Genomic DNA, 24381 nt, shown 5'->3' on the forward strand with positions numbered 1-24381 from the left:
TTTTAAAGAAGCATTTTTAAAAGAATTAAAGATAGGGAAATGGAAGCATTTAAGAACAAATTCAAGAACGTAAAACTTTGCAAATGATGCTGAGAAGGTTAGGCAATTGAAAGTGAGGACATTGAACCAAGAACTGGATGGTTATGGAGCTCATAGGTGGTTTCAAGGATGGAGGGTGTGAGATTTGGTAACAGCAAAGCACAATGGGATTTAAAACTAAACAACAAGAACAATAATCATGTATTGTCTTTCTGCTGACTGGTTAGCACGCAACAAACTCTTTTCACTGTACCTCAGTGCATGTGACAATTAACTAAATAAACTAAACTCAAAGTTAAAATGAAGCCAATCTAGGTCGACTAACACAGGAATGGCAAATAAATAAGAGGATGAGTGTTACGATGTGGGGGATAGTGGTTAACCATGACTTAGCACTGTTTAGTTACAGAATGGGCCAATACATTTCAAGGAGCCCAAACATGTGCAATTGGTGGAATGACCTATTTCCGGATAATTCTTCACATGTTTCAAATATTACCTTCCAAAATTCAGTGGTTAAAAATCAGCAAATTCACCTTGTTTTAACTCTGCTGGTAATTAAAACATTTTAATATTAAAACTTGCACTGTTTACAGTATCAAGGTATACTACTATTTGTGTTGTTAAAAGTGGTCACTTCAAAACTAGACCGTCAGCACTTACATTATTCACAAACATAATCTTCACAATCTTTCTGAAAATTACCTCTGCCACTTTTGGGTTTGATTGCATTATCAAAGTCACAGATCTGTTTCCAGTTGTCACGCACCGCTTCAGGGGTCATTTGTTGATTGTTCTGTCTTACAATAGCTCCCAACGTTCGCTCCCAACGCACTAAAGAAAGAAAAATAATTAAAATGGATGAAGAGTCAAGCCAGGCATAATGCAAATTGTTTTCCCAGAATCATAAGCACTGTGGGAGAAAAACTATTCACATTTTCATTTCAAAGTTTTCAAAATTACAAAAGATTTGTTTAATTTCTAAAGATTTCTCAACAATAACGTTTGAACACAATTACGCAGCTTAAAAAAAGAGCTCAAAACCACCTGAATACATGTCCTTTCAAAACTGAGGAATTTAACATGTCAGTCTTCATACATTATTCCCTGTCACATTCCTGACAAAATAGTTACTGCTGCCACTCTGTCTCAGTCAATAGTTTGTAACGCAATATCAACTTACTATATATAGCCCATAAAATAGATTCAGCACATAATCCTGACTGATATTTCTGTATTATGCTGAAGCTTTGCATTGTTAGAGGCGATATTAAACCAAGGAACCACTGTTGATTCCAGAGGATTGGCTGTAGGTCTTCTTGGCAAAATGCATCCCATCAACAAAGTGGTTATTTACCTCATGCAAAATGCAAACAGGAAGCCATCTTTATCTACATTGCAGTGACTAACTTCAAAAGTAACGAATTGGATCCAAAATTATTTGTTATGTCCAAAAGACATAATGGCTAATTTTCCTGAAAGGTAAAGCTATGTATCCTAACTATCACTACCTTAAGCAGCTGCACCAAGTTAAAATTTCCTCAAATATGTGTCGAAATGGGTCCCTTTCAGAATGGCAGGCAGTGACTAGTGGGGTACCGCAAGCGTCGGTGCTGGGAGCGCAGCTATTTACAATATACATTAATGACTTGAATGAAGGGATTAAAAGTACCATTAGCAAATTTGCAGATGATACAAAGCAGGGTGGTAGTGTGACCTGTGAGAAAGATGCTGTGAGGTTGCAGGGTGACTTGGACAGGTTGTGTGAGTGGGCGGATGCATGGCAGATGCAGTTTAATGTGGATAAGTGTGAGGTTATCCACTTTGGTGATAAGAATAAGAAGGCAGATCATTATCTGAATGGTGTCAAGTTAGGAAAAGGGGACGTACAACGAGATCTGGGTGTCCTAGTGCATCAGTCACTGAAAGGAAGCATACAGGTACAGCAGGCAGTGAAGAAAGCCAATGAAATGTTGGCCGTTAATAACAAGAGGAGTTGAGTCTAGGAGCAAAGATGTCCTTCTGCAGTTGTATAGGGCCCTAGTGAGACCGCACCTGGAGTACTGTGTGCAGTTTTGGTCCCCAAATTTGAGGAAGGATATTCTTGCTATTGAGGGCGTGCAGCGCAGGTTTACTAGGTTAATTCCGGAATGGCGGGACTGTCATATGTTGAAAGACTGGAGCGGCTAGGCTTGTATACACTGGAATTTAGAAGGATGAGAGGGGATCTTATCGAAACATATGATTATTAAGGGGTTGGACACGTTAGAGGCAGGAAACATGTTCCCAATGTTGGGGGAGTCCAGAACCAGGGGCCACAGTTTAAGAATAAGGGGTAGGCCATTTAGAATGGAGATGAGGAAAAACTTTTTCAGTCAGAAAGTTGTGAATCTGTGGAATTCACTGCCTCAGAAGACAGTGGAGGCCAATTCTCTGAATGCATTCAAGAGAGAGCTAGATAGAGCTCTTAAGGATAGTGGAGTCAGGGGGTATGGGGAGAAGGCAGGAACGGGGTACTGATTGAGAATGATCAGCCATGATCACATTGATTGGTGGGGCTGGCTCGAAGGGCCGAATGGCCTCCTCCTGCACCTATTGTCTATTGAAACCTGCCGGTCACTCTACACCATCCTTTACCCATCTGATCTGCAATACTGGATATGCCAGGAGCTGATTTACAGGCTACAAATGAGAAGATGCAGGATGGTGGAAAGCCTCTGGATGGATGAAGCAGTGATAGCGCAAGGTGTTTAGTTCTGCCTGTGATTATATCATAACAGGTGCCTAGTTCATCTAAAGCAGAATACATAGATTTAATGTATATTTAAGATCAATATAGTCTTGAAGATGAAGTTCAATTTAAAATTCTTAGTTTAAAATAATTCAAGCAGTTTATTGCAATAAACACACGACTGTGTTCCTGCATTCGACACCAACACCATTGTCAAGTTTGCAGACGACACAACAGTGATCGGGCTTATCACCAACGGGGGTGAAACAAACTATAGAGCGGAGGTGCAGAACCTGGCGGACTGGTGCTCGGAGAACAACCTGTCCCTAAATACCACCAAGACCAAGGAGCTGATCATCAACTTCCGTAGGTCACACAACGGGGAATATGCCCCGATCTCTATCAACGGGGACAGTGTGGATAGAGTGTCCAGCTTCAAGTTTCTGGGCACTCACATTTCGGAGGACCTAACATGGTCCAATAACACTGCTGCGCTGGTCAAGAAGGCACAGCAAAGACTGTTCTACCTAAGAACATTGAAAAAGTCTGGTCTACCCCAACAGCTGCTGACGACCTTCTACCGCTGCACCATAGAGAGCATCCTAACGCATGGCATCCCTGTGTGGTACCTCAGCTGCACGGAGGCAGAAAGGAAAGCTCTACAGCGGGTAGTCCATAGAGCTCAGAGGGCCATCGGAACACAGCTACCAGACTTGGAGGGCATCTACAACACACGATGCCTCAGAAAAGCCACCAGCATCCACAAAGACTCTTCACACCCCTGCAACAGTCTGTTCGAACTCCTTCCATCGGGCAGACGATACAAGGCCTTCTACCCCAGGGCCATAGCTGCTATGAACCGGTCCTGCTGAGCCGGATGGTCACAACGCATAGATCAACTTGCACTTTACCCTGTCTAAAACTGTTACAATTGTTTCGTTGGGTTGCTGTTGTCTAAATTACTTAAATTATTGCATCGTATGGGAGGCGCATTACCAATCTCATTGTACCCCTGGGTACAATGACAATAAAGATATATTGTATTGTATTGTATTGTATAATGGCATCAAATATATTGTGTTGTGAACTGTTGTTAATGTTTAAAGATCTTTAAAATTTGCTAACAACTTGCAACACTGAATACCTCAGCAGTGCTCAAGTGGTGAAGTAGTTCAAGGATTTCCTCTCAAGGGAAAATACAGAGCTATAGCCGAGGAGGAAGGAAGGATGGACAATAAATGAGGAGTGGGAACACCTAAAAGCTGCTTGGAGCTGAATCTGTGAGGAGGCCCTACGGAGAAGGACCCAAAAGCACAAGGAGTGGTTAACACCAGACACCCTCAATACAATCCAACAAAGGAGAAAGTTCAAAGAGAAAGTGAACAACAAGTACAAAAGCTGAAAAGGCTTTGGCCCAAAAGGAGTACAACAGATGCCACAAAGTCCAAAAGAACATCAGGAGGGACAAGAGAACACGGGTGGAGAGGCTAGCCAAGGAGGCAGAAATTGCAGCAACTCAAAGGAACATGAGGGAGTTATATACCATCACAAGGAAATTGTCCGGGACATACCTGCATAATAATAAACCAAATACAGACAAGAACGGCCAACTGCTTTCAACCCAGGAGGTGCAGCTCGACAGATGGGTAGAGCATTTCGAAGAAGTCCTAAACAGGCCGCCACCAGCAGTACAGCCACATATTCCCAAAGCTAGGATACCACTACAAATTAAGTGTGTTAGACTCAGAATCAGAAATAAAGGCTGCAATCAAGCAACTGAAACTGGCAAGGCAGCTGGCCCTGACAATATTCCACCTGAAGCCCTTAAAGTAGATATAGACTCACCAACAGACATGCTCTACGGTTTCTTTGGGAGAACTCAGGAGGAGGAAAAGACACCCACAGAATGGGCAGAGGGATACATTGTAAAACTGCCCAAAAAAGGTGACCTAATAAAATGTAACAACTACCGAGGGATCACCCTACTTTCTGTACCCAGTAAAATTCTCAACCGTGTCATCCTCAACCGTCTTCAGGAAGCTGTAGACGAAAGGCTCCGGGACCAGCAAGCAGGATTCAGGAAGGATCGCTCATGTACAGATCACATAGCAACACTACGCATCATCATTGAACAGTCTATTGAATGGAACACGTCCCAGTACATCAACTTCATCGACTTTGAGAAAGCGTTTGACAGTTTAGACAGGACAACACAATGGCGCCTAATGGACCACTATGGAATTCCCACCAAGATCATAAACTTAATCAAGAACTCGTATGATGGAATCTCATGCAGTTATGCATGCAGGCCAGCTCTCCCAGAGCTTTAATGTCAAGACGGGCGTCAAGCAGGGATGTCTACTGTCACCATTCCTGTTCTTTCTGGCAATTGACTGGATCATGATGGAAACAACTGAAGGGAAAAGAAATGGAATTCAGTGGTCACTGTGAGAGCAGCCAGATGACCTTGACTTTGCAGATGACATAGCTCTCCTTTCACATACACAGATACAAATGGAGAAGACGGACAGACTCTCACAAACTGCAGCAAAACTTGGTCTTACACCCAATACGGCAAAGATACAGGTGATGAAGATCCACTCCAAAACTAGCTACCCTATCCTCATGCACAGCACTGCCCTGGAGGAGGTAGAAACATTCACATACCTAGGCAGTGTTGTGGACACTACCGGAGGGGCAGATGTAGACATCAAAAGCAGAATCAATAACGCTAGGGTGGTGTTTAACATGCTCAGGAAGATCTGGAGCTCAAAACACCTCAATCAACACCAAAATACGCATCTTTAACTCAAATGTGAAGCAGGTGATGTTGTATGGCTCAGAGACATGGAAAACAACAAAACACAAAACCAACAGGCTGCAAACATTCATTATCACCTGCCTCAGGAGAATACTAAACATCTGGTGGAGAGACAAAGTAAGCAATGTGGACCTGCGGAAAAGAATAAGCCAGGACCCCATTGACTTACAAATTCGAAGGAGAAAATGGAGTTTGATTGGACACACCCTCAGAAAACCTGCCACAAACATCACCCGGCAAGCCCTGAAATGGAACCGCCAAGGAAAAAGGAAAAGAGGTCGCCCCAGGAACAGCTGGAGAAGAGGGGTCCAGGCAGAAATGTCTGGGAATGGGCTCAACTGGGGAGATCTTGGAAGAACTGCCAACAACTGAGTGAGGTGGAGGAAATTTGTCAATGGCCTATACTCCCTAGAGGAGCAAAGGGCTTAAGAAGAAGTTGAAGAAAATTTGCTTATTAGTAGGTAATTTAAAAAAATGGCTTAGCCAAATCTGTAGTTTGCCCCAATGTTCAAATGTACAGTAAGAGTATTACTGGAATGCAGGAATAGGTAACCCAAGAACTCTCACCTACGAAAGGTATTGGCATATCAAACAAAATAGCTGGATTTACACTTGGATTAGTGTTATTTCATTTTTAACAAATAATAAAATGCCTTCCATTCTTAAAAAAGAAATCTAATTTTAATTTTCCTGCATTATTTCCAAATTCCAAACAATGTACTTTGAATCACAGTTAAATCTATAGCGAAACAGATTAATACTATGGGGTCTGTAATTTTCTGTTTTGTGATCACATCCACCAGCAAGTGATTAATAGCATGCCAAAATCTGAAAGAAAAGTAATTTACATTCTCTCTTCTTCCCCATCCGTTGAAAATGCTCAGGCACTTCAACAGAAAATATACTGCATAATTATTTCTAAAGCTAATTTGACAACAATATACTTTGCCTACTACACTGGGCAAATTACATGAAGGATGCCATTTAGCATGTAAAATGGCTGCTATAAGACATCCATATTGTTTTGATGTGTTTATGCTTTATTCTTAATTGTTAACTGAATGTTTGTGTTGTCATTTGTGAGCGGAGCACCAAGGCACATTCCTTGTATATGCATACTTGGCCAATAAACTTATTCATTCATTCATTCATTCATATTGTAAAAACATTGATCTATAGCAGCACCAAAGGGGAGCTTCATGCCATTTGCAAAACTGAGAATCATAAATACATAGTCTTACATTCCTATGGCAGACACACACATATACATAAAAATAAAATTGTGCCCTTAGCTCCATTACATATGAATCAAACACTGCCCCAGGAGACTAGTGCACAAATATAAAGGTTTGCACTTGTATAGAAGCTGCTGTGTACAGAATGTCAGAAATGCTGAATATCAGCATTGTTTTCTTTTGGATGAGATTGTAAACCGAGCTTTCGTAGTTGTAGAAGATCCCATAGAGAAAAGCTGTGTCGTTGTTATCAGTGTTCTAACTAACTAATTCTAACTAATATACATACTTTAACCAATGCCATTACAAGAAATTATCCAGGAGTTTATTGTGTGCAAATTAGGTGCTATGCGTCTTAAAGAGTGACTTCACTTTATTTAATTAACTTGGAAGTGATTTGAGACATCGAGAAATTAAGAAGGTTATTTAAATGAAGGTATTTCCTTTTCCTAAACAAGTATGTAAATATTTAAACATTTATCTGCCAGAGGGCAGTTGCTATATATGATCAAAAGACTATTGAATTATATTATTATTAGCCAGGTACCCAACTTGGCAGTCATATGCACACACTTACTGGTTGAAAGGATATTAAGCAAAAACAAAATGGTAAAAATGGAATTGTACCTACTTAATTAAAATATATTGCCTTAAAAGGTGTCTAATTATACTATTATATGAAGATTTTACATTACTTGACTCTTTGTATCTTAATGCTACCTTATTGTATAATGATTTCAGAAAAAAAACTTTAAAAGAGTTACATTTATTCCAAGTATCCATGTTAAAAATCATATTTTCAAGATTTTACTTTTCTGCATCCACAGTTACTTGTGTCAGCATTTAGAACTACGATGATTTAGACAAATAAAAAACCATTGATGAATGCAATGAATTTAAACTATTTAAAGTCCTGGATGCAGATTGGGAGCCACTCTCACTTCATCAGGTTTGTAAATCTCAACACCAAATAATAAACAGAAAAAATAAAATGCTGCAAAGAGTTGAGGTTTTTAACCTCCTTCAAATTGCAACTAAAATAATTTAATAAGTTACATTTAAAATATTACATACAGAACTGCAGGAGAAAATGTTCCTATTTCCACTTAAGTATCGTTGCCTTTCATTATAGAAACATAGAAAATAGGTGCAGGAGGAGGCCATTTGGCCCTTCGAGCCAGGAACGCCATTCATTGTGATCATGGCTGATCATCTACAATCAGTAACCTGTGCCTGCCTTCTCCTCATATCCCTTGATTCCACTAGCCCCGAGAGCTCTACCTAACTCGGTTTTAAATTCATCCAGTGAATTGGCCTCCACTGCCTTCTGTGGCAGAGAATTCCACAAATTCACAACTCTCTGGGTGAAAACGTTTCTTCTCACCTCAGTTTTAAATGGCCTTCCCTTTAAGCTGAAAAGATGAAGTATGAGGGGAAGCTGGCCAAGAATATAAAGAAGGACAGTAAAAGCTTCTTTAGATATGTTAAGAGAAAAAAGAGTAGCAAAGTCAAATGTGGGTCCCTTGAAGGCAGACACAGGTGAAATTATTATGGGTAACAAGGAAATGGCAGAAGAGTTGAACAGGTACTTCGGAACTGTCTTCACTAAGGAAGTCACAAACAATCTCCCAGATGTATTGCCAGATGATCGAAGGAAGACACAAACAATCTCCCAGATGTATTGGACAGATGATCTAGGGGGGTAGAGGAACTGAAATAAATTTTCATTAGGCGAGAAATAGTATTGGGTAGACTAATGGGACTGAAGGATGTTAAATCCCCTGGGCCTGATGGTCTGCATCCCAGGGTCCTCAGGGAGATGGCTCTAGAAATAATGATGATCATTTTCCAACGTTCAATAGATTCAGGATCAGTTCCTGTGGATTGGAGGATAATGTTATCTCACTTTTCAAGAAAGGAGCGAGAGAGAAAACGGGGAATTACAGACTAGTAAGCCTGACTTCGGTGGTGGGAAAGATGCTGGAGTCAATTCTTAAAGAGGTAATAACGATGCATTTGGATAGCTGTAAAAGGATAAGTTCAAGTCAGCATGAATTTATGAAAGGGAAATCATGCTTGACTAATCTTCTGGAATTTTCTGAGGATGTGACAAGTAAAATGGATGAAGGGGAGCCAGTGGATGTAGTGTATCTAGACTTTCAGAAAGCTTTTGATAAGGTCCCGCACGGGAGATTGGTGACTAAAATTAGAGCACATGGTATTGGGGGTAGGGTGTTGACATGGATAGAAAATTGGTTGGCAGACAGGAAGCAAAGAATAGGAGGAAACGGGTCCTTTTCAGAATGGCAGGCAGTGGTGAGTGGAGTGCTGCAAGGCTCGGTGGTGGGGCCACAAGTGTTTACCATATATATTAATGATTTGGAAGAGGGAATTAGAAGCAACACTTGCAAGATTGTGCATGACACAAATCTGTGTGGCAGTGTAAACTGTGAAGAGGATGTTAGGAGGTTGCAGAGTGACCTGGACAGGTTGAGTGAGTGGGCAGATACATGGCAGATGCAGTATAATATAGAGAAATGTGAGGTTATCCACTTTGGCGGCAAAAGCAAGGAGGCAGATTATTATCTCAATGGAGTTAGGTTAGGTAAGGGGGAGGTGCAGCGAGACCTGGGGGTCCTTGAACACCAGTCACTGAAAGTTGGCGTGCAGGTACAGCAGGCAGTGAAGAAAGCAAATGGAATGTTGGACTTCATAACAAGAGGATTTCAGTATAGGAGTAATGAGGTTCTTCTGCAGTTGTATAGGGCCCTGGTAAGACCACATCTGGAGTATTGTGTACAGTTCTGGTCTCCTAATTTGAGGAATGACATCCTTGTAATTGAGGCGGTGCAGCGTAGGTTCACGAGATTGATCCCTGGGATGGCGGGACTGACATATGAGGAAAGATTGAAAAGACTGGGCTTGTATTCACTGGAGTTAGAAGGATGAGAGGGGATCTTATAGAAACATATAAAATTATAAAAGGACTGGACAAGCTAGATGCAGGAAAAATGTTCCCAATGTTGGGCGAGTCCAGAACCAGGGGCCACAGTCTTAGAATAAATGGGAGGCCATTTAAAACTGAGGCGAGAAAAAACTTTTTCACCCAGAGAGTTGTGAATTTGTGGAATTCTCTGCCACAGAGGGCAGTGGAGGCCAAATCACTGGATGGATTTAAGAGAGAGTTAGATAGAGCTCTAGGGGCTGGTGGAATCGAGGGATATGGGGAGAAGGCAGGCACGGGTTATTGATTGGGGACGATCAGCCATGATCACAATGAATGGCGGTGCTGGCTCGAAGGGCCGAATGGTCTCCTCCTGCACCTATTTTCTGTTTCCATATTTATACTTAGACTGTGTCCCTTGGTTCTCGACTCCCCCAACATTGGGATCATTTTTCCTGCATCTAGCTTATCTAGTCTTTTTATAATTTTATACGTTTCTATAAGATCCCCTCTCATCCTTCTAAACTCCAGTGAATACAAGCCCAGTCTTTCCAATCTATCCTCATATGACAGTCCCTCCATCCCAAGGATTAACCTCGCGAACCTACGCTGCAATGCCTCAATAGCAAGGACGTCCTTCCTCAAATTAAGGGACCAAAACTGCACACAATACTCCAGATGTGGTCTCCTTGGTAACACAGATAATCTTCTTGGAAATGCTGGCAGAAGTGTTATTGATAGTCAGACCATGCACCATTACATCTGTACTCTTCTCTGAATTGCCCAATTAGTTTTTTTTTAATGTACACAGGTGAGAAATAACAAGGGCTAAATTTAATAACTGAAAACTAAAGAACACTATTTCAGTATGGATTGCTGTTTCAGTCTAGAGTTCTGTGCTAGAGTCTCTGCTGTTGTCTCTGTCCCAAAAGGAGAACTCCAACATATATTTTTAAAAAATGTTTACTGCGGCTATTTGAGAAATTGGCCATAGCAGTTAAAAAATCATAAAGTCATCGCAGAGCAATAAATTCAAAACCTATTTTGATCTTTCTTCAAGATTCTTAGTTTGAAACAAACTTTTAACTCTAAAATCCACTTGGACACTCAATTTGTAATGTGCAATATTTACATCAAACATGAAATCCATACTGCAATGAAACTCCAATAATCCATAACTCAATTGTTTAGAAATTCCAATGGTTCGGCACCCATCTTACCAGGTGCTGATGAGGGCAAAACCCTGAACACACCAGGGCTCTAGTTCGTACACTCCTTTTAAACTTAACAGGGCACAGTTTCCCATGGTTCCATTAGAGTATTGAAAAGAAAATTCATCATTCTGTATAAAATCTAATAAAAAAGTGAATGAAAAGTGTTGGGGTATTAATTGGAATTACATCCAATAGTCTGGAAAATCTGCTTGTCTGGCACCAAAGTTATGAGCTTGCCGGATTAACAGTGTTTTACTGGACCATGTTTCTTGAAGAATAATAATATTCCAGTATGAAACTTCACTTACGTTTTCCAATCCAGCCAGCCCCCACCTGAATGAAAGGAGAAAAACAGAAATACAAAATATTTCTCAACACATTTCCACAAAAACGGGTGCAAAAGATTAATGAAAATCTGATGTAAATAAAGATAATCATCCTACCTCAAATAAGCTGCCATTCTCTTGGCAACTTTCGTGGCACAACCAAACCACCAAGGGTGCTACAAACTCAGGCTTCAAAGCATCCACTAATTCTAGAGAGAAGAGAATATCCAACTGAAAATGTTTTACTGCATCTCAAGATGCAAGATCAATACCAATTCCTCAAATATCAAAAACAAAATGTTTTTATCATTCTGCTTCTTTTTTTCCCCTTCAAACCTTTTTAAGCGATCTACCCGAACTGCTTATTCTCGCACTCCAAAAAATAACGGGCCAATGTATGAACTGAATATTTTTGAATGGATGGCCTTCCGAAGATATTTAAAAGTTATGGCTTGTACCATTTGGCCCATCAAGTCTACCCTGCCATTCAATCATTGCTGATATATCTCTTCCTCCTAGCCCCATTCTCCTGCCTTCTCCCCGTAAACCCTAACACCAGTAGTAATCAAGAATCTATCTATCTCTGCCTTAAAAATATCCATTGACTTGGCCTCCACTGCCTTCTGTGGCAATGAATTCCACAGATTCACCACCCTCTGACAAAAAAAATTCCTCCTCATCTCCTTCCTAAAGGAACGTCCTTTAATTCTGAGGCGATGCCCTCTGATCCTAGACTCTGCCACTAGTGGAGTCCTCGGAGTCACCCTCAGCCTTCTACACTTCAGTGTATGAATTTAATATAATTATGAGGCCCAATGTGTTCTTGTCAAGGGACAGTCAATCGAGTTAAAATACAGCACAATTCATTAACGTTTTAAATAAATAGATCGCAGATAGAATATGCTGTGCCTCCAAGCTAAACTCCAATTAAGACAGAAAAACATTAAAGCTCTCTCCTCAAATCTCTCCAAATCCACTAAACTTATAAATGAGCTAATATGCTTTTGGCCTAATTCCCCCCCCCCCCCCCCATTTAGGTTTTAAAGTACACTCAGCACTTTGCACTTGTGGCATTCAAGGCACTCAATTCTGAGTTCTGTTAGTGGAAGTAATTGTCAGGTAGGCATAGAAATAAGATTCTCTGAACTGCTTTGAAAGATTGCAAATCCCCCTCTGCCTCTTGGAAATCACTAGTCACGACCACTCATTGTGGAGCAGTATTTTGGATGGAACCAAGACCCTTTGGGCTGCACTTCACAAGTCCATATAAACCCAGCACAAACAGCAGAGGAAAGCACCATCTCACAAACTAACTCATTCTCCTATCCCATCAGAATCTATGTGTTCGAGTCTGCTGGCCCTATACTACCCTCATCACTCACCTCAGAACCCAAACAGAAGCAAATTATTTTTGATCCCAAGAGACTGCCTGGAGAGGTTCTAAGATATTAAACAACAATCCTGCTTAAGAATTAACTTCAGCAGCATTGCTCTGCAATGTTACTTACCTTGAGGCAAAACAGTTTGGGTCAATCTGGAACCAGCTGTTGGTGCGATAGTATTACATTGGATGTTGTATTTTTCACCTTCGATAGCTAAAGTATTTGCAAGTCCCAGTAGTCCAAGTTTTGCAGCACTGTAATTTGCCTGCCCAAAGTTGCCATATATTCCAGATGTAGATGCAGTCATAATAATTCTAGCAAAATAAAAAAAAAATTTTTGTCACAAATTGTTGGGTTTTTTTTAAAGCAGAGAATGAATAATATCTATAGATATTCAAATTAAAATATGCAACTCTGTAGGAAGCACCAATATTTTGTCTTACCTGCCATAATTTTGATTCTTCATGTGGTTCCACGCTGCTCTTGTGACTTTGAATGAGCCCCTCAAATGAACTCTCTGAATTAAATCTAAGAAGGAAAACATTTCTTGAACAAACCGGCTGAACTAAAATAATGTAGAAAGTTAAAGATACAATATATAGTTCAAGCCAAAGCAAGTTTTAATTAAAATTTTGAAGATTTTCAGGGAAAAGGTACCAGGCTGAAGGTTTATGTCAAGAGACTAAAGACTGGAACTCTTGCTTTCACCAAATAAAATGGCTAGGGAAAGATTGCTGAGAGAGATACAAAATGATCTCAGCGACAGAGCTGGGAAATCCAAAAGATTGCATGATGTTGAATTGTGAAATCTGGGCAAGAGAATGTGGGTTCAAAGTAGTATTTTAATGTTAAGATCAGTAACAGAACATGTGCTTCCATGCAGAATGATTAACAAGCAGACAAAGCTTCTGAAAGAGTGATCTTAAAGATTCTGCAACAAAGAAGAAAGCTGCAGCAATGAAGGCAGCAAAAATATAGGAGTTATACCAAAATTGATTTAAATGCAGGATTGATTTAAATACAGGTACACCCTAAACAATAAAAACTAAGGCCACAATTCTAAGCCAGTAAAGAGTGCCAAATAAAATGTAGCCAACTGACTTTACATTGATGTAACAACATTTGGTGCGGCCACACTTGGAGTATTGTGTTTATTTTGGCCACCCTGATATAGGATAGATGGCATTACTCTGGAAAGAGTTCAAAGAAGATTTGCGAGGATGTTGCTAGGACTAGAGAGCCTGAGCTATGGGAGCCGGCTGAGCACGCTAGTATTTTATTCCTTAGCGTGCGCGGGAGGAGGAAGGGGTGATCTTATGTGCAGAAGTGCACAAAATCATGAGGGAAATAGATAGGGTGAATGCATGATCTTTTACCCAGGGTAGGGAATTAAGAACCAGGGGACGAAGGTTTAAGGTGAGGGGAAAGATTTAATAGGACCCCGAGGGACAACCTTTTCCACACAGTGTGATAGGTAAATGGAACGAGATGGCAGGGGAAGTAGATGAGGCAGTTACAATAACAACATTGAAAGGACATTTAGATAGGTACTTGGATAGAAAAGGATGAGAGAGAGAAGGCCAAACGCAGGCAGGTGCAACTACTTAGGGCATCTTGGTTGGCATGAAACTAGTTGGGCCGAAGGGCACATTTTCATACTGTTTGATTCTACGACTCATCATGTCTGCTTATCCAGTTAAAATAATAATTTAAAGTTTGTCCAACAGTCGGAAATCATTTAATATCTAATAAAAGATGAATAATTTAAATGAAAATGTCATAAGAAAAAACATAACACATAACAATAGCGTAGCCATGTAACAAGTCTGGTTATCGTGTTTAATTCGAACTGTAGCTCCATTCTGCACATACTCACCCCAATCCAAATCACTTGTTCTTGCAAAAGAACGATCTCTTAAAATCCTAAAAATATCAAGGCAATTAAAAGGAAGTTAAAATGTGTTGCAAACTAATCAACTACCAGCAAAAGTAGTTAAAATCTGACTTAAATTCTCTATATGCTATTGAAAATCAAACTTGCATGGGAAGATTTTCTCCTGGTATTTAAGATGCTGAAGAGTATCTGAGGTAGAAATGGTAGAACTAAGGAGCTGAAATGATGGTCTTTATTCGAGGAAATAAGTTTTCTTTGTAAAACAGCTAAAACCAGCCACGGGATTAATAAAACAGCTGATTGCTCCCATGGTATTTCAATAGCCTGACATACTTTCTCGCTATAAATTATTGTGTAGAGGATTTCATGGGCTACGTAATACATCATTGTTAAGATTCATTGTAAAGAACTTTACCAATTTAAAAAATGCATTTCCTTTACATAAAGCTATATAGGCTCGTTTGATTGTCTTATGCTTTTCCCAATGTACTGCTACTACCTTCAGAATAAAAGATTCCAGTTTCTCCCCCAATGAGAGGCACGTGTCTGTCTCCCTCCTTTCTTAAACAGTGGCACTCCGTTTTCAGTTTCCCAGTCCTCTGGGAGCTCTCCAAATCAAGGGGGTTTTAATAGATTACAGCAAACATTTCACCATAGAGCCGCTTCCTTTGAGACCCTTGGATGTATGCCATTAGATCCAGGGGGCTTGTTGGACACTCAGTTTGCCTAGTACTTTTGATTCTTTGTTTTATATTCTCCCAGCCCCATCCTTGATTATACATTATTATTGGAAATATTTGAGTGTCTTCTGCCCTGAAGACTGGTCTAGAATAAATATTTGGAATCTTATCTTTTTCCTTATTTCCTATTGTCAATTCCACAGTTCCATCAATTCTATGTTTCAGCTTTTTTTTAAATCTGCCCATTGAATGTTTTATTATTGTGTTATATGATCTGAGATTTCACTCTCAAACCTAATTTTTCCCATAGTTTTTTCAGCACCTTTTGCTGGTTTACAATAATTTCTCAATCATTTCACCCACCACTAGCCTTCACAATGTTATATACTTTTTCTTTCACTAGCACTCTTGATTTGATCAGCTAGCCATGAATGATGCATCTTTCTTGGAGTGCCTTTTGTGACTCACCAAAATATACCTTAGCTGCAATTTATGAAAAATCTTCTCAAATCTCTGCCACTGCTCACCTATTGTCTTACAATTTGATTTGTTTTTGCCGTCCATTTTAGCCAAGGCTGTCCTCATTTATTTTTTTTGTAATTGCTTTTATCTGAATTTAGGACACTAGTTTCAGACCAAAGCTTCTCACTCTCAAACTGAATTTGAAATTCTATCATTCTTTTCTTGGGCATCCTTTGCTAAGAGATGTTAGGCCGAGCAGAGCAGGAGAGAGGGAAAGGAAGGCGATGTGGATTCAATCAACTCCCTCTCCAGGATCCCAGGACAAACACGTGTGCCATTTAGCACCTCCACATGTTCAAATTGGGTGCAAAACACTCATGCTAATGGAGACTTGCATTCACATAGCAATCAGACAATTTTGGAATCAGACATTTTTTGAGGCTCAACACATAAAATACTCACCCAGCATTGTTAACAACAACATCTGAAATAAAGAAAAGGAAAAATGGTGTTAGCCACAATAAGTTGGTAGGCTGAACCTAATCATGTTTTAAATAAAATTCCAATGTTAAATGATGATCATGTAGCAAGATGGCACCAGAGAGGGGCAACTCTTTGCATGCTGGTCTCAGAGGAGGATCTACTGTGATCCAGGTGTGGAGCCGCAGGAGATGGGCAAAGTCCTCAATTAATATCTCTCCATTGTTTTTACCGCAGAGAAAGACATGAAGACTAGGATCCTGGGAAATTGAATGAAGGCGTTTTGAGGACAGTCCATATTAGCAAAAAGATGTTGCTAGATGTCTAAAGACATATGGTAGATAAATCTACCGGCCTGATCAGATATATCCAAGGAAATGGTGGGAAAAAACTGAGAGATACGTGAATCAGCGTTAGACATGGATGAGATGCCAGAAGACAGGAAGGTGGCTAATGTTGTGCCTCTATTTAAGAAAGGTTGCAAAGAGAAACCTGGGGTCTATAGATCAGTAAGCATAAAATCTGTGGTTGGAAAATTACTGGAGAGGAATCTGAGGGATAACATTTACATGCATTTGGAAAGGAAGACATTGATTAGGATAATCGGCATGGTTTTGCACATGAGATAATGTCTCACAAATCTAAAAGAATTTTGAAGAAGTAACCAAATTTGCTAAAGAGGGCAAGGCCGTAGATGTAATCTGTATGAACTTCAATAAGGCCTTTGATAAGGTTCTGCATTGTAGGCACCTCTGGGAGGTTTAATCGCATGGGATCCAGGGTGAGCAAGCTGACTAGACAGAGAATTAGCAGTAAGTGATGGCAGAAGGTGGTGTCTTGGACTAGAGGCAGGTGACTAGTAGTGTGCCTCAAGGAGCAGGGCTGGGCCCATTGTTGTTTATAATCTAATCACAATTTGGATCAGAATGTACAACGCACAAATAGTAAGTTTGCAGATGACTCCAAATTAGGCGGTATCATAAACAGTGAAGATTAGTATCTAGAATTACAGGGCCAAGTGGACCAAGGAATGGCAAATGGAGTTTAATTCAGGTAAACATGAGGCATTGCATTTTGGAAAGTTAAAACAGGATAGGACCATCACAGTGAACAGTGAACTGGGGAGTGTTGGAGAGCAAAGGAATCGAGGAGTACAAATATTAGTTCCTTGAAAGTGGCTTCACAAGTAGATAGGGTGGTGAAGGTGACTTTTGGCAGATTGACCTTCATCAGGGCATTGAGTAGAGAAGAAGTAGGGATGCTATGTTACAGTTGTACAAGACGTTGGAGTATTGCGATACTTGGAGTATTGGAGCACTTGGAATATTGCGTTCAGTTTTGGTCACCCTGTTATAGGAAAGATGCCATTCAGCTGGAAAGAGCGCCAAGAAAATTTACGAGGACTGGAGATATTGGGAGTGGTTGGCAGACTGGGACTTTATTCCCTGACGTGCAGGTGGCTGGGGTTAATTTTATAGAGATGTATAAAATCATGAGGGGAACAGATAGGGTGAATGAAGACAGTCTTTTTTGCCACAGTTGGGGAATCAAGAACTATAGGGCATAGGTTGAAGGTGAGATGGAAAATATTTAATAGGAACCCGAGGAGACCCATTTTCCCACACAGAGGGTGTGGAACAAACTGCCAGAAGAGGCAGCTGAGATAGGTACAACAGCAACAGTTAAAAAAATAACTGGACTGGTGCATGGATAGGAATGATTTAGAGAAATACAAGCCAAACATCTGCAATTATTCTAGCTTAAATGGGCCATCGTGGCCGGCATGTACGAGCTGGACTGTACTCTGACCACTACTTATTATACCAAGATGGATAATCTCACATTTTTCCATGCCATATTCTATTTGCTAATGTATATGCCATTCACTTTGTCAGTCTATATTCTTCTGAAGCTTCTCTGCATCTATCTCCACAGACCCCACTAAGCAGCTCTGTAACATCAGCTATCTTGCATCTATTGATCTTGAACTCTTCATCAAAAATCACAGTGGCTGTGAACATCTGGGGCTCGTCACGGAGCCTGCTGCATCTGTTAGTCACAAGATTCACAGTTTGATAACAATCAATTTCCACCAAAGATTTGAGATGCTTTTTAAACCAATTTCCTCAATCATCCCAACTCCTTCAAAAGCATGCACACACAAGTCACAAACATCAAAAATAATTGCAAGCACTTTAAGGAGAATATAGTTGCACTGGAGACAGTCAAGAGCAGTTTCACAAGCATGTTGATTGAATTGGAGGACTTGAGTATTGTGAGAGATTCAATAAGTTAGACTTGTTTTACTTGGAGCAAAGGAACAGAGTTGATAGAGGTATATAAAACTATGAGAGGCATAGATAGGGTCGACAGTCAAAATCTATAATTGCCCACCCACACTACTATACACACAGTGCCAACTAATTTCCCTAAGGATATTATCCTGTACCCATCGAATTTTAACAATCTCATTTTGTATAGCTCCTTTTCTAAGTGCAAATATCCATCAAATACATCATTACTCACCTATCCTTCCATAGGCATCCAAAGCAGCCTGAACAATTTTTTCCCCTTCTTCAACAGAATCTAGAATTCACAGTAAAGAATTGTCGAATGCAAGACAAATTACACATAAAACACCCTTAGTATTACACATGTACACAATTCCCATTCCATCCTTATTGCACAAGTTCAAGAATGAGTAATTATTCAATAAAACACCCATAAACCAGTGTGCACAGGATTTTGGTGGTGATGAAATGGCAGATTATACAAAATTTTGGCTATTATTTTTTATTAATGCATCAACATTCTTAACTCTTAAAAAAAATGTTACAGAGCATGATAATTTTCCCTGTGAAATGGGTGAGTTAAAAGTGAGCACTGAAATAAGAGCCCAAGTGAGATGAAAGGCAAACATCACTTAGTGAACTGAATGCTGAACCACAGGAATTTCCAAATAGTTGAATAACAAACTATCAGAGATTTACTGAACTAATTTTTTTCTCTTTCACTTACTTAATAACAGCTCACAATGTTCATAATTACAGGTGACACAGTTGGCACATTGAGTCTGTGCTGATCCAGGTTCTCTTGTAATACAGGGGAGCTTTTTGTGGGCCTGCCTACAATAACAAACCTTAACTCAACCTGCCACTTATTAATAAAACATAACATTTGCAGTCCTAGTAGCCTCATTCAAATAATACTTGGCACCTAACACTACATTTGCTCTCTATTGTGAAGATCAGTGAAAGACAACGAAAATTTCTAACTACAATTTAAGCATTCTGACACAGTAAAGGGAATAGGTACACAGAAACTGAATGATGAAATAGAAAAGTAAAACTGCATTTAATGTCAAAAGAAGAATGTCACTTTAAAATATTGTACCTCATCAGTCCCCACAAATTTAGCATTCATTTCTCCATGTGAAATTAAAATTACAAAATGCAGTAGCTGTGTTGGTTCGTCTTACATACTAATACAATGCTGAGTTTGTTGCTGCATCTGATTTAAATTCCTGATTCAGAGATTAATTTCAAGCAACTTCAGTCATAAACTTGTAATTGACTCATGAGGCCATCGTGCTTTTCTGGTAATATGGAGTCAAAGAGTGATGGTTACCGAGACGGGTGGTGGAGGCTGTTATGAAAGTGGCGCTTAAGACAGGCAGATGGATTTGCAGGGAATGGATCATGTGCAGGCAGGCAAGAGTTTGTCTTGGCATTATGTTTGGTACAGACATTGTGGGCCAAAGGGGATGTTCCTATGCTGTACTGTTCTGTGTTCTAAATAGGATCCTAACATTCCTGACAGCATATCTCAGGCCTGCCTCAAAAATAAATGTAATCTCCCATGCATAATGCTCCATGATTTTAAAAGTAAATCAGTTCCGAGAGGCAAGCAGTGGAGAGTGGAATGTTAAAAAGGAAACACTGCAAAAACTCAGCAGATTGGGAAGCATCTGAGGAAAAGTGCTTCAGGTCATAAAAACTTACTTATTTTTCTCCAGAGATGCTGTCTCTAGCAGAATATTTACAGGATTTCCTATTTTATTCATTGTTACAGATAAATTGTTTTTCAGATACAATTGAGTGGGGGATGTGGGGAGGAATAGAGACACTGGGAATCAGATTTTAAAAAGATTAGATAACAAAAAGAATAATGGTACAAGATAACAAACGACTAGCAGTGGTGAAAATGCTACCCAGATAATTTGGAAAAAAGCAGTGGTGATCTTGAATGAAAGTATCAAAAGCAGATTATTTGGAATTGCTGAACTCAGCGCAGCAAGATGCTGAGTCAGAAGATAATTTGCTGTTCGTCAACTTCACGTTAATCTTAGTTGGAGCAGTGAAGGAGGTAAAGGGCAGTGTGGGAATGTGATGGGAGGTACTGGGTGCTCAGGGTCACACATGCAGACTGGTGGATGCAAAGCAGAGCTTCACCCATGTGTTTATTTTTCAGTCCTCTGCCATCCTACAGACAGCAAGATACAAAGTATGCTTTTGTTGCAGGGTGGCAGCACATTCCAAAATCTAAATCCAGTGCCAGAATATACCACACACCAGGCTACAGTCGAGAACTATTTATCTTTTGCTAGTGTAGCAAAGGAAAACTTGATGGTGCAACAAAGGAACAGGGGACTTTAAGTTCTGGTCCATGCACAAGCAATAACGGGGGAACCAGCTGCTTTTATTAACCACAGTAATCTGGCATTTTACTGACAAGAATGAGCTAATGATTTATTATCAGTCCACAATATGATCAGTTTTAATCTGCAATTTGAGAGGGAGAAGGTGATATCAGATGTGTCGGTATTGGCTTTAGGGCAAAGGGGACTAATGAGGCATGAGGGAGGAGCTGGCCAAAGTTGGCTGGAAAGGGACCCTAGCAGGGATGACGATGAAACAGCAATGGCAGGAATTTATGGGAATAATCCGGAAGATGCAGGATCTTTTTATTCCAAAGAGGAAGAAGGATTCTAGGGAGCGAAAGACCATTTAAAGGGACAAGGGAAGTCAAGGATAGTATAAAACTAAAAGAGAAGGCGTATAACATATTAAATATTGGTCGGAAGTCAGAGGATTGGGAAGCTTTCAAAGAACTACAGAAGGTAACTAAAAAGGCAATATGGGGAGAAAAGATGAAATACGATGGTATGCTCGCAATAGCAATAGTTTCTTCAGTTATATTAAGAGCAGGAAACAGGCAAGAGTGGACATTGGACTGCTGGAAAATGATGGAGGAGAAGTGATAATGGGGAATAAAGAAATGGCAGAGGAGTTGAATAACTTTTTTGCATCAGTCTTCACAGTGGAAGACACCAGGAAGGTGACTGAAATTCAAGAGAGTCGGGGTGGAAATTAGTGGAGTAGCTATTACTAGGGAGAAGGTGCTTGGGAAGCTGAAAGGGCTGAAGGTGGATAAGTCACCTGGAACAGATGGACTGCACCTTAGGGTTCTGAAAGAGGTGGCTGCAGAGATTATGGAGGCATTGATAGTGATATTTCAGGAATCACTAGAGTCAGGAGTGGTCCCAAATGATTGGAAAATTGCTAATATTACCCGCTGCACAAAAAGAGAGCAAGGCAGAATCGTGGGAACTATAGGCTGGTTAGTCTGACTTCGGTGGTTGGTAAGATTTTAGAGTCCACTAGACCGTTGGGCCAAAACCTCTCCTGCATTGGTGCAGCACCCTCTCCCCTCCACCTCTCCCTCCATTCCCCCCTCTCCTCCCCCCTCCCACCACAGAGGACAGTGGAGGCCAAATCACTGGATGGATTTAAGCGAGAGTTAGATAGAGCTCAAGGGGCTAGTGGAATCAAGGGATATGGGGAGAAGGCAGGCACGGCTTACTGATTGTGGATGATCAGCCATGATCACAATGAATGGTGGTGCTGGTTCGAAGGGCCAAATGGCCTCCTCTTGCACCTATTATCTATGTTTCTAAACCCCCCCCCCCCGTTTCCTCCCTCCTCGCCTCCCTCCCTAGGAGATAGTTTTAAACTTTAAAATGTGAATAACTTTTAAAATATAACACCGATTTCAATGAAACTTCTTCCATGAGCACCAAATGGTGAGTAAGGTGGGCCTAAAATTGTTGCGTTATCGTGTACAGTTTTGGCTGTAGTTCAGGAACAAACAAACAAACAAACGAGAGTTTTAGTATATAGAAGTTTATAAAGGATGAGGTTACGGAGTACTTAGAAGTTCACAATAAAATAGGCCAAAGTCAGCAAGGCTTTGTGAAGGGGAGGTCTTGCTTGACAAATTTGCTGGAATTCTTTGAAGTAAATAGCAGGACTGACAAAGGTGAGTCAGTAGATGTTGTTTACTTAGATTTTCAGAAAGCCTTTGATAAGGTGCCACACATTAGGCTGCTAAGGAAGATGACAGCCCACGGTATCAAAGGACAGATACCAGCATAGATAGCAGGTTGGCTGGATGGCAGAAGACAAAGTGGCAATAAAGGGAGCATTTTCTGGTTGGCTGCCAGTGACTAGTGGAGTTCCGCAAGGGTCGGTGCTGGGGCCGCAACTCTTCACGTTGTATATTAACGATTTGGATGAGGGGATTGAAGGCTTTGTGGCAAAGTTTGCGGGTGATACGAAAACTTGTATCACAAGTGGAGGAGCAGGTATGATAGAGAAAGCAGGGACTCTGCAGAAGGACTTGGACAAGCTGGGAGAGTGGGCAGAGAAGTGGCAGATGGAATACAGTGTATCAAAGTGTGGAGTCATGCATTTTGGTGGTAGGAATAAAGACGTACACCATTTTCTAAATGGCGTGAGAATCCAGCAATCAGAGGTGCAAAGGGACTTGGGAGTCCTGGTGCAGGATTCCCAAAAAGTTAATCTGCAAGTCAAATCAGTAGTAAAGAAAGCAAACTCAATGCTAGCATTTATTTCAAGAGTGCTTGTATATAAAAACAGGGATGTAATGTTGAGGCTCTCTAAGGCGCTGGTAAGGTGACATTTGGAATATTGTGAGCAATTTTGGGCACCATATCTGAGGAAGGATGTGTTCGCTCTGGAGAGGGTCCAGAGGAGCTTTACAAGAATGATCCCAAGAATGAGTAGGTTAACCTATGATGAGCGTTTGACAGCACTGGGCCTGTACTTGCTGGAGTTTAAATAAATGAGGGGGGACCTCATTGAAACATACAGAATAGTTAAAGGCTTGGTTGGAGTGGATGTGGCGAGCATGTTTCCACTAATGGGAGAGTCTAGGACTACAGATCAAAGCCTCAGAATTAAAGGACGTTCTTTTTGGAGGAGATGAGGAGAAATTTCTTCAGTCAGAGGGTGGTGAATCTGTGGAATTCTTTGCCACAGTAGGCTATGGAGACAAGTCAGTGAATATTTTTAATGGCAGAGTTGGATAGATTCTTGGTTAGTACAGGTGTCAAATGTTATGGGTAGAAGGTAGGAGAATGGGGGAGGAGGGAGAGATAGATCAGCCATGATTGAATGGCGGTGTAGACTTGATGGGCCTAATGGCCTCATTCTACCCCTATCCCTTATGACCTTATGATCAGTCAACCATTTTTTTAAAAAACATGGGTAACGATGGGAAGGTTAAGAGAAGAGGAAAGATTAAATGCTTGCCAAAACATAGGTAACTGGGACTCCACTAGGAACTCCTATAAAGGGAGACAACTATAAAATATTCTTGGAAACAGAGGATTCTGAAATAGAAGTTGTGAGAACAGACCTCAAAAGTGTTACCTGGTATTGGCATGTGCTCAACAGGTAAATAGTGACATAAATTTGTTTATCTGACTTCATATTATTGAAAAAAATGTCAACACTGAAAAATAGTGATGAGGCTGCAAGTCCATTGCAAGTTTCAGTGAAACTACCCCAGTTATTTGTGTTTTACATTGGGGCAAAAAGGGAACACCACAGAAGTCCAAAAACAGTATTAGTTTGAAAAATTCAAAGAATCCCAACACGGCAGTGACATTAGGTAATATGGAAAAATGAATGTTGAAGTTATCAGAATTGACAGTGTCATCCTAGTCTTTAGACTTTAGAAATACAGCGTGGAAGCAGGCCCTTCGGCCCGCTGTCCACGTTGACCAGTGATCACCCCCTACACTAATACTATCCTACACACGGGGGGGGGGGGAACAATTTTACCAAAGCCAATTAACCTACAAACCTGT

The 24381-nt window shown here is 40.5% G+C and overlaps 1 protein-coding gene across 2 annotated transcripts in view; it reads right to left on the reverse strand.

The window, feature by feature from the left end:
• Nucleotides 1-24381, reverse strand: part of hsd17b4 (hydroxysteroid (17-beta) dehydrogenase 4) — a 90020-nt gene that overhangs the window by 55551 nt on the left and 10088 nt on the right. For both annotated transcript variants that reach the window (XM_078396299.1, XM_078396300.1), the window contains exons 4-11: nt 18735-18794; nt 16191-16212; nt 14569-14615; nt 13136-13220; nt 12819-13006; nt 11428-11519; nt 11293-11317; nt 745-873 (exon numbers count right to left, since the gene is read on the reverse strand). In XM_078396299.1, coding sequence (XP_078252425.1) covers nt 745-873; nt 11293-11317; nt 11428-11519; nt 12819-13006; nt 13136-13158 — 457 coding nt within the window. In that variant the 5' untranslated portion in view covers nt 13159-13220; nt 14569-14615; nt 16191-16212; nt 18735-18794. The remainder of the gene's footprint in view (nt 1-744; nt 874-11292; nt 11318-11427; nt 11520-12818; nt 13007-13135; nt 13221-14568; nt 14616-16190; nt 16213-18734; nt 18795-24381) is intronic.

Source organism: Rhinoraja longicauda, chromosome 3 (assembly GCF_053455715.1).
Source record: "Rhinoraja longicauda isolate Sanriku21f chromosome 3, sRhiLon1.1, whole genome shotgun sequence".
In the NCBI taxonomy this organism is placed as follows: Eukaryota; Metazoa; Chordata; class Chondrichthyes; order Rajiformes; family Arhynchobatidae; genus Rhinoraja; species Rhinoraja longicauda.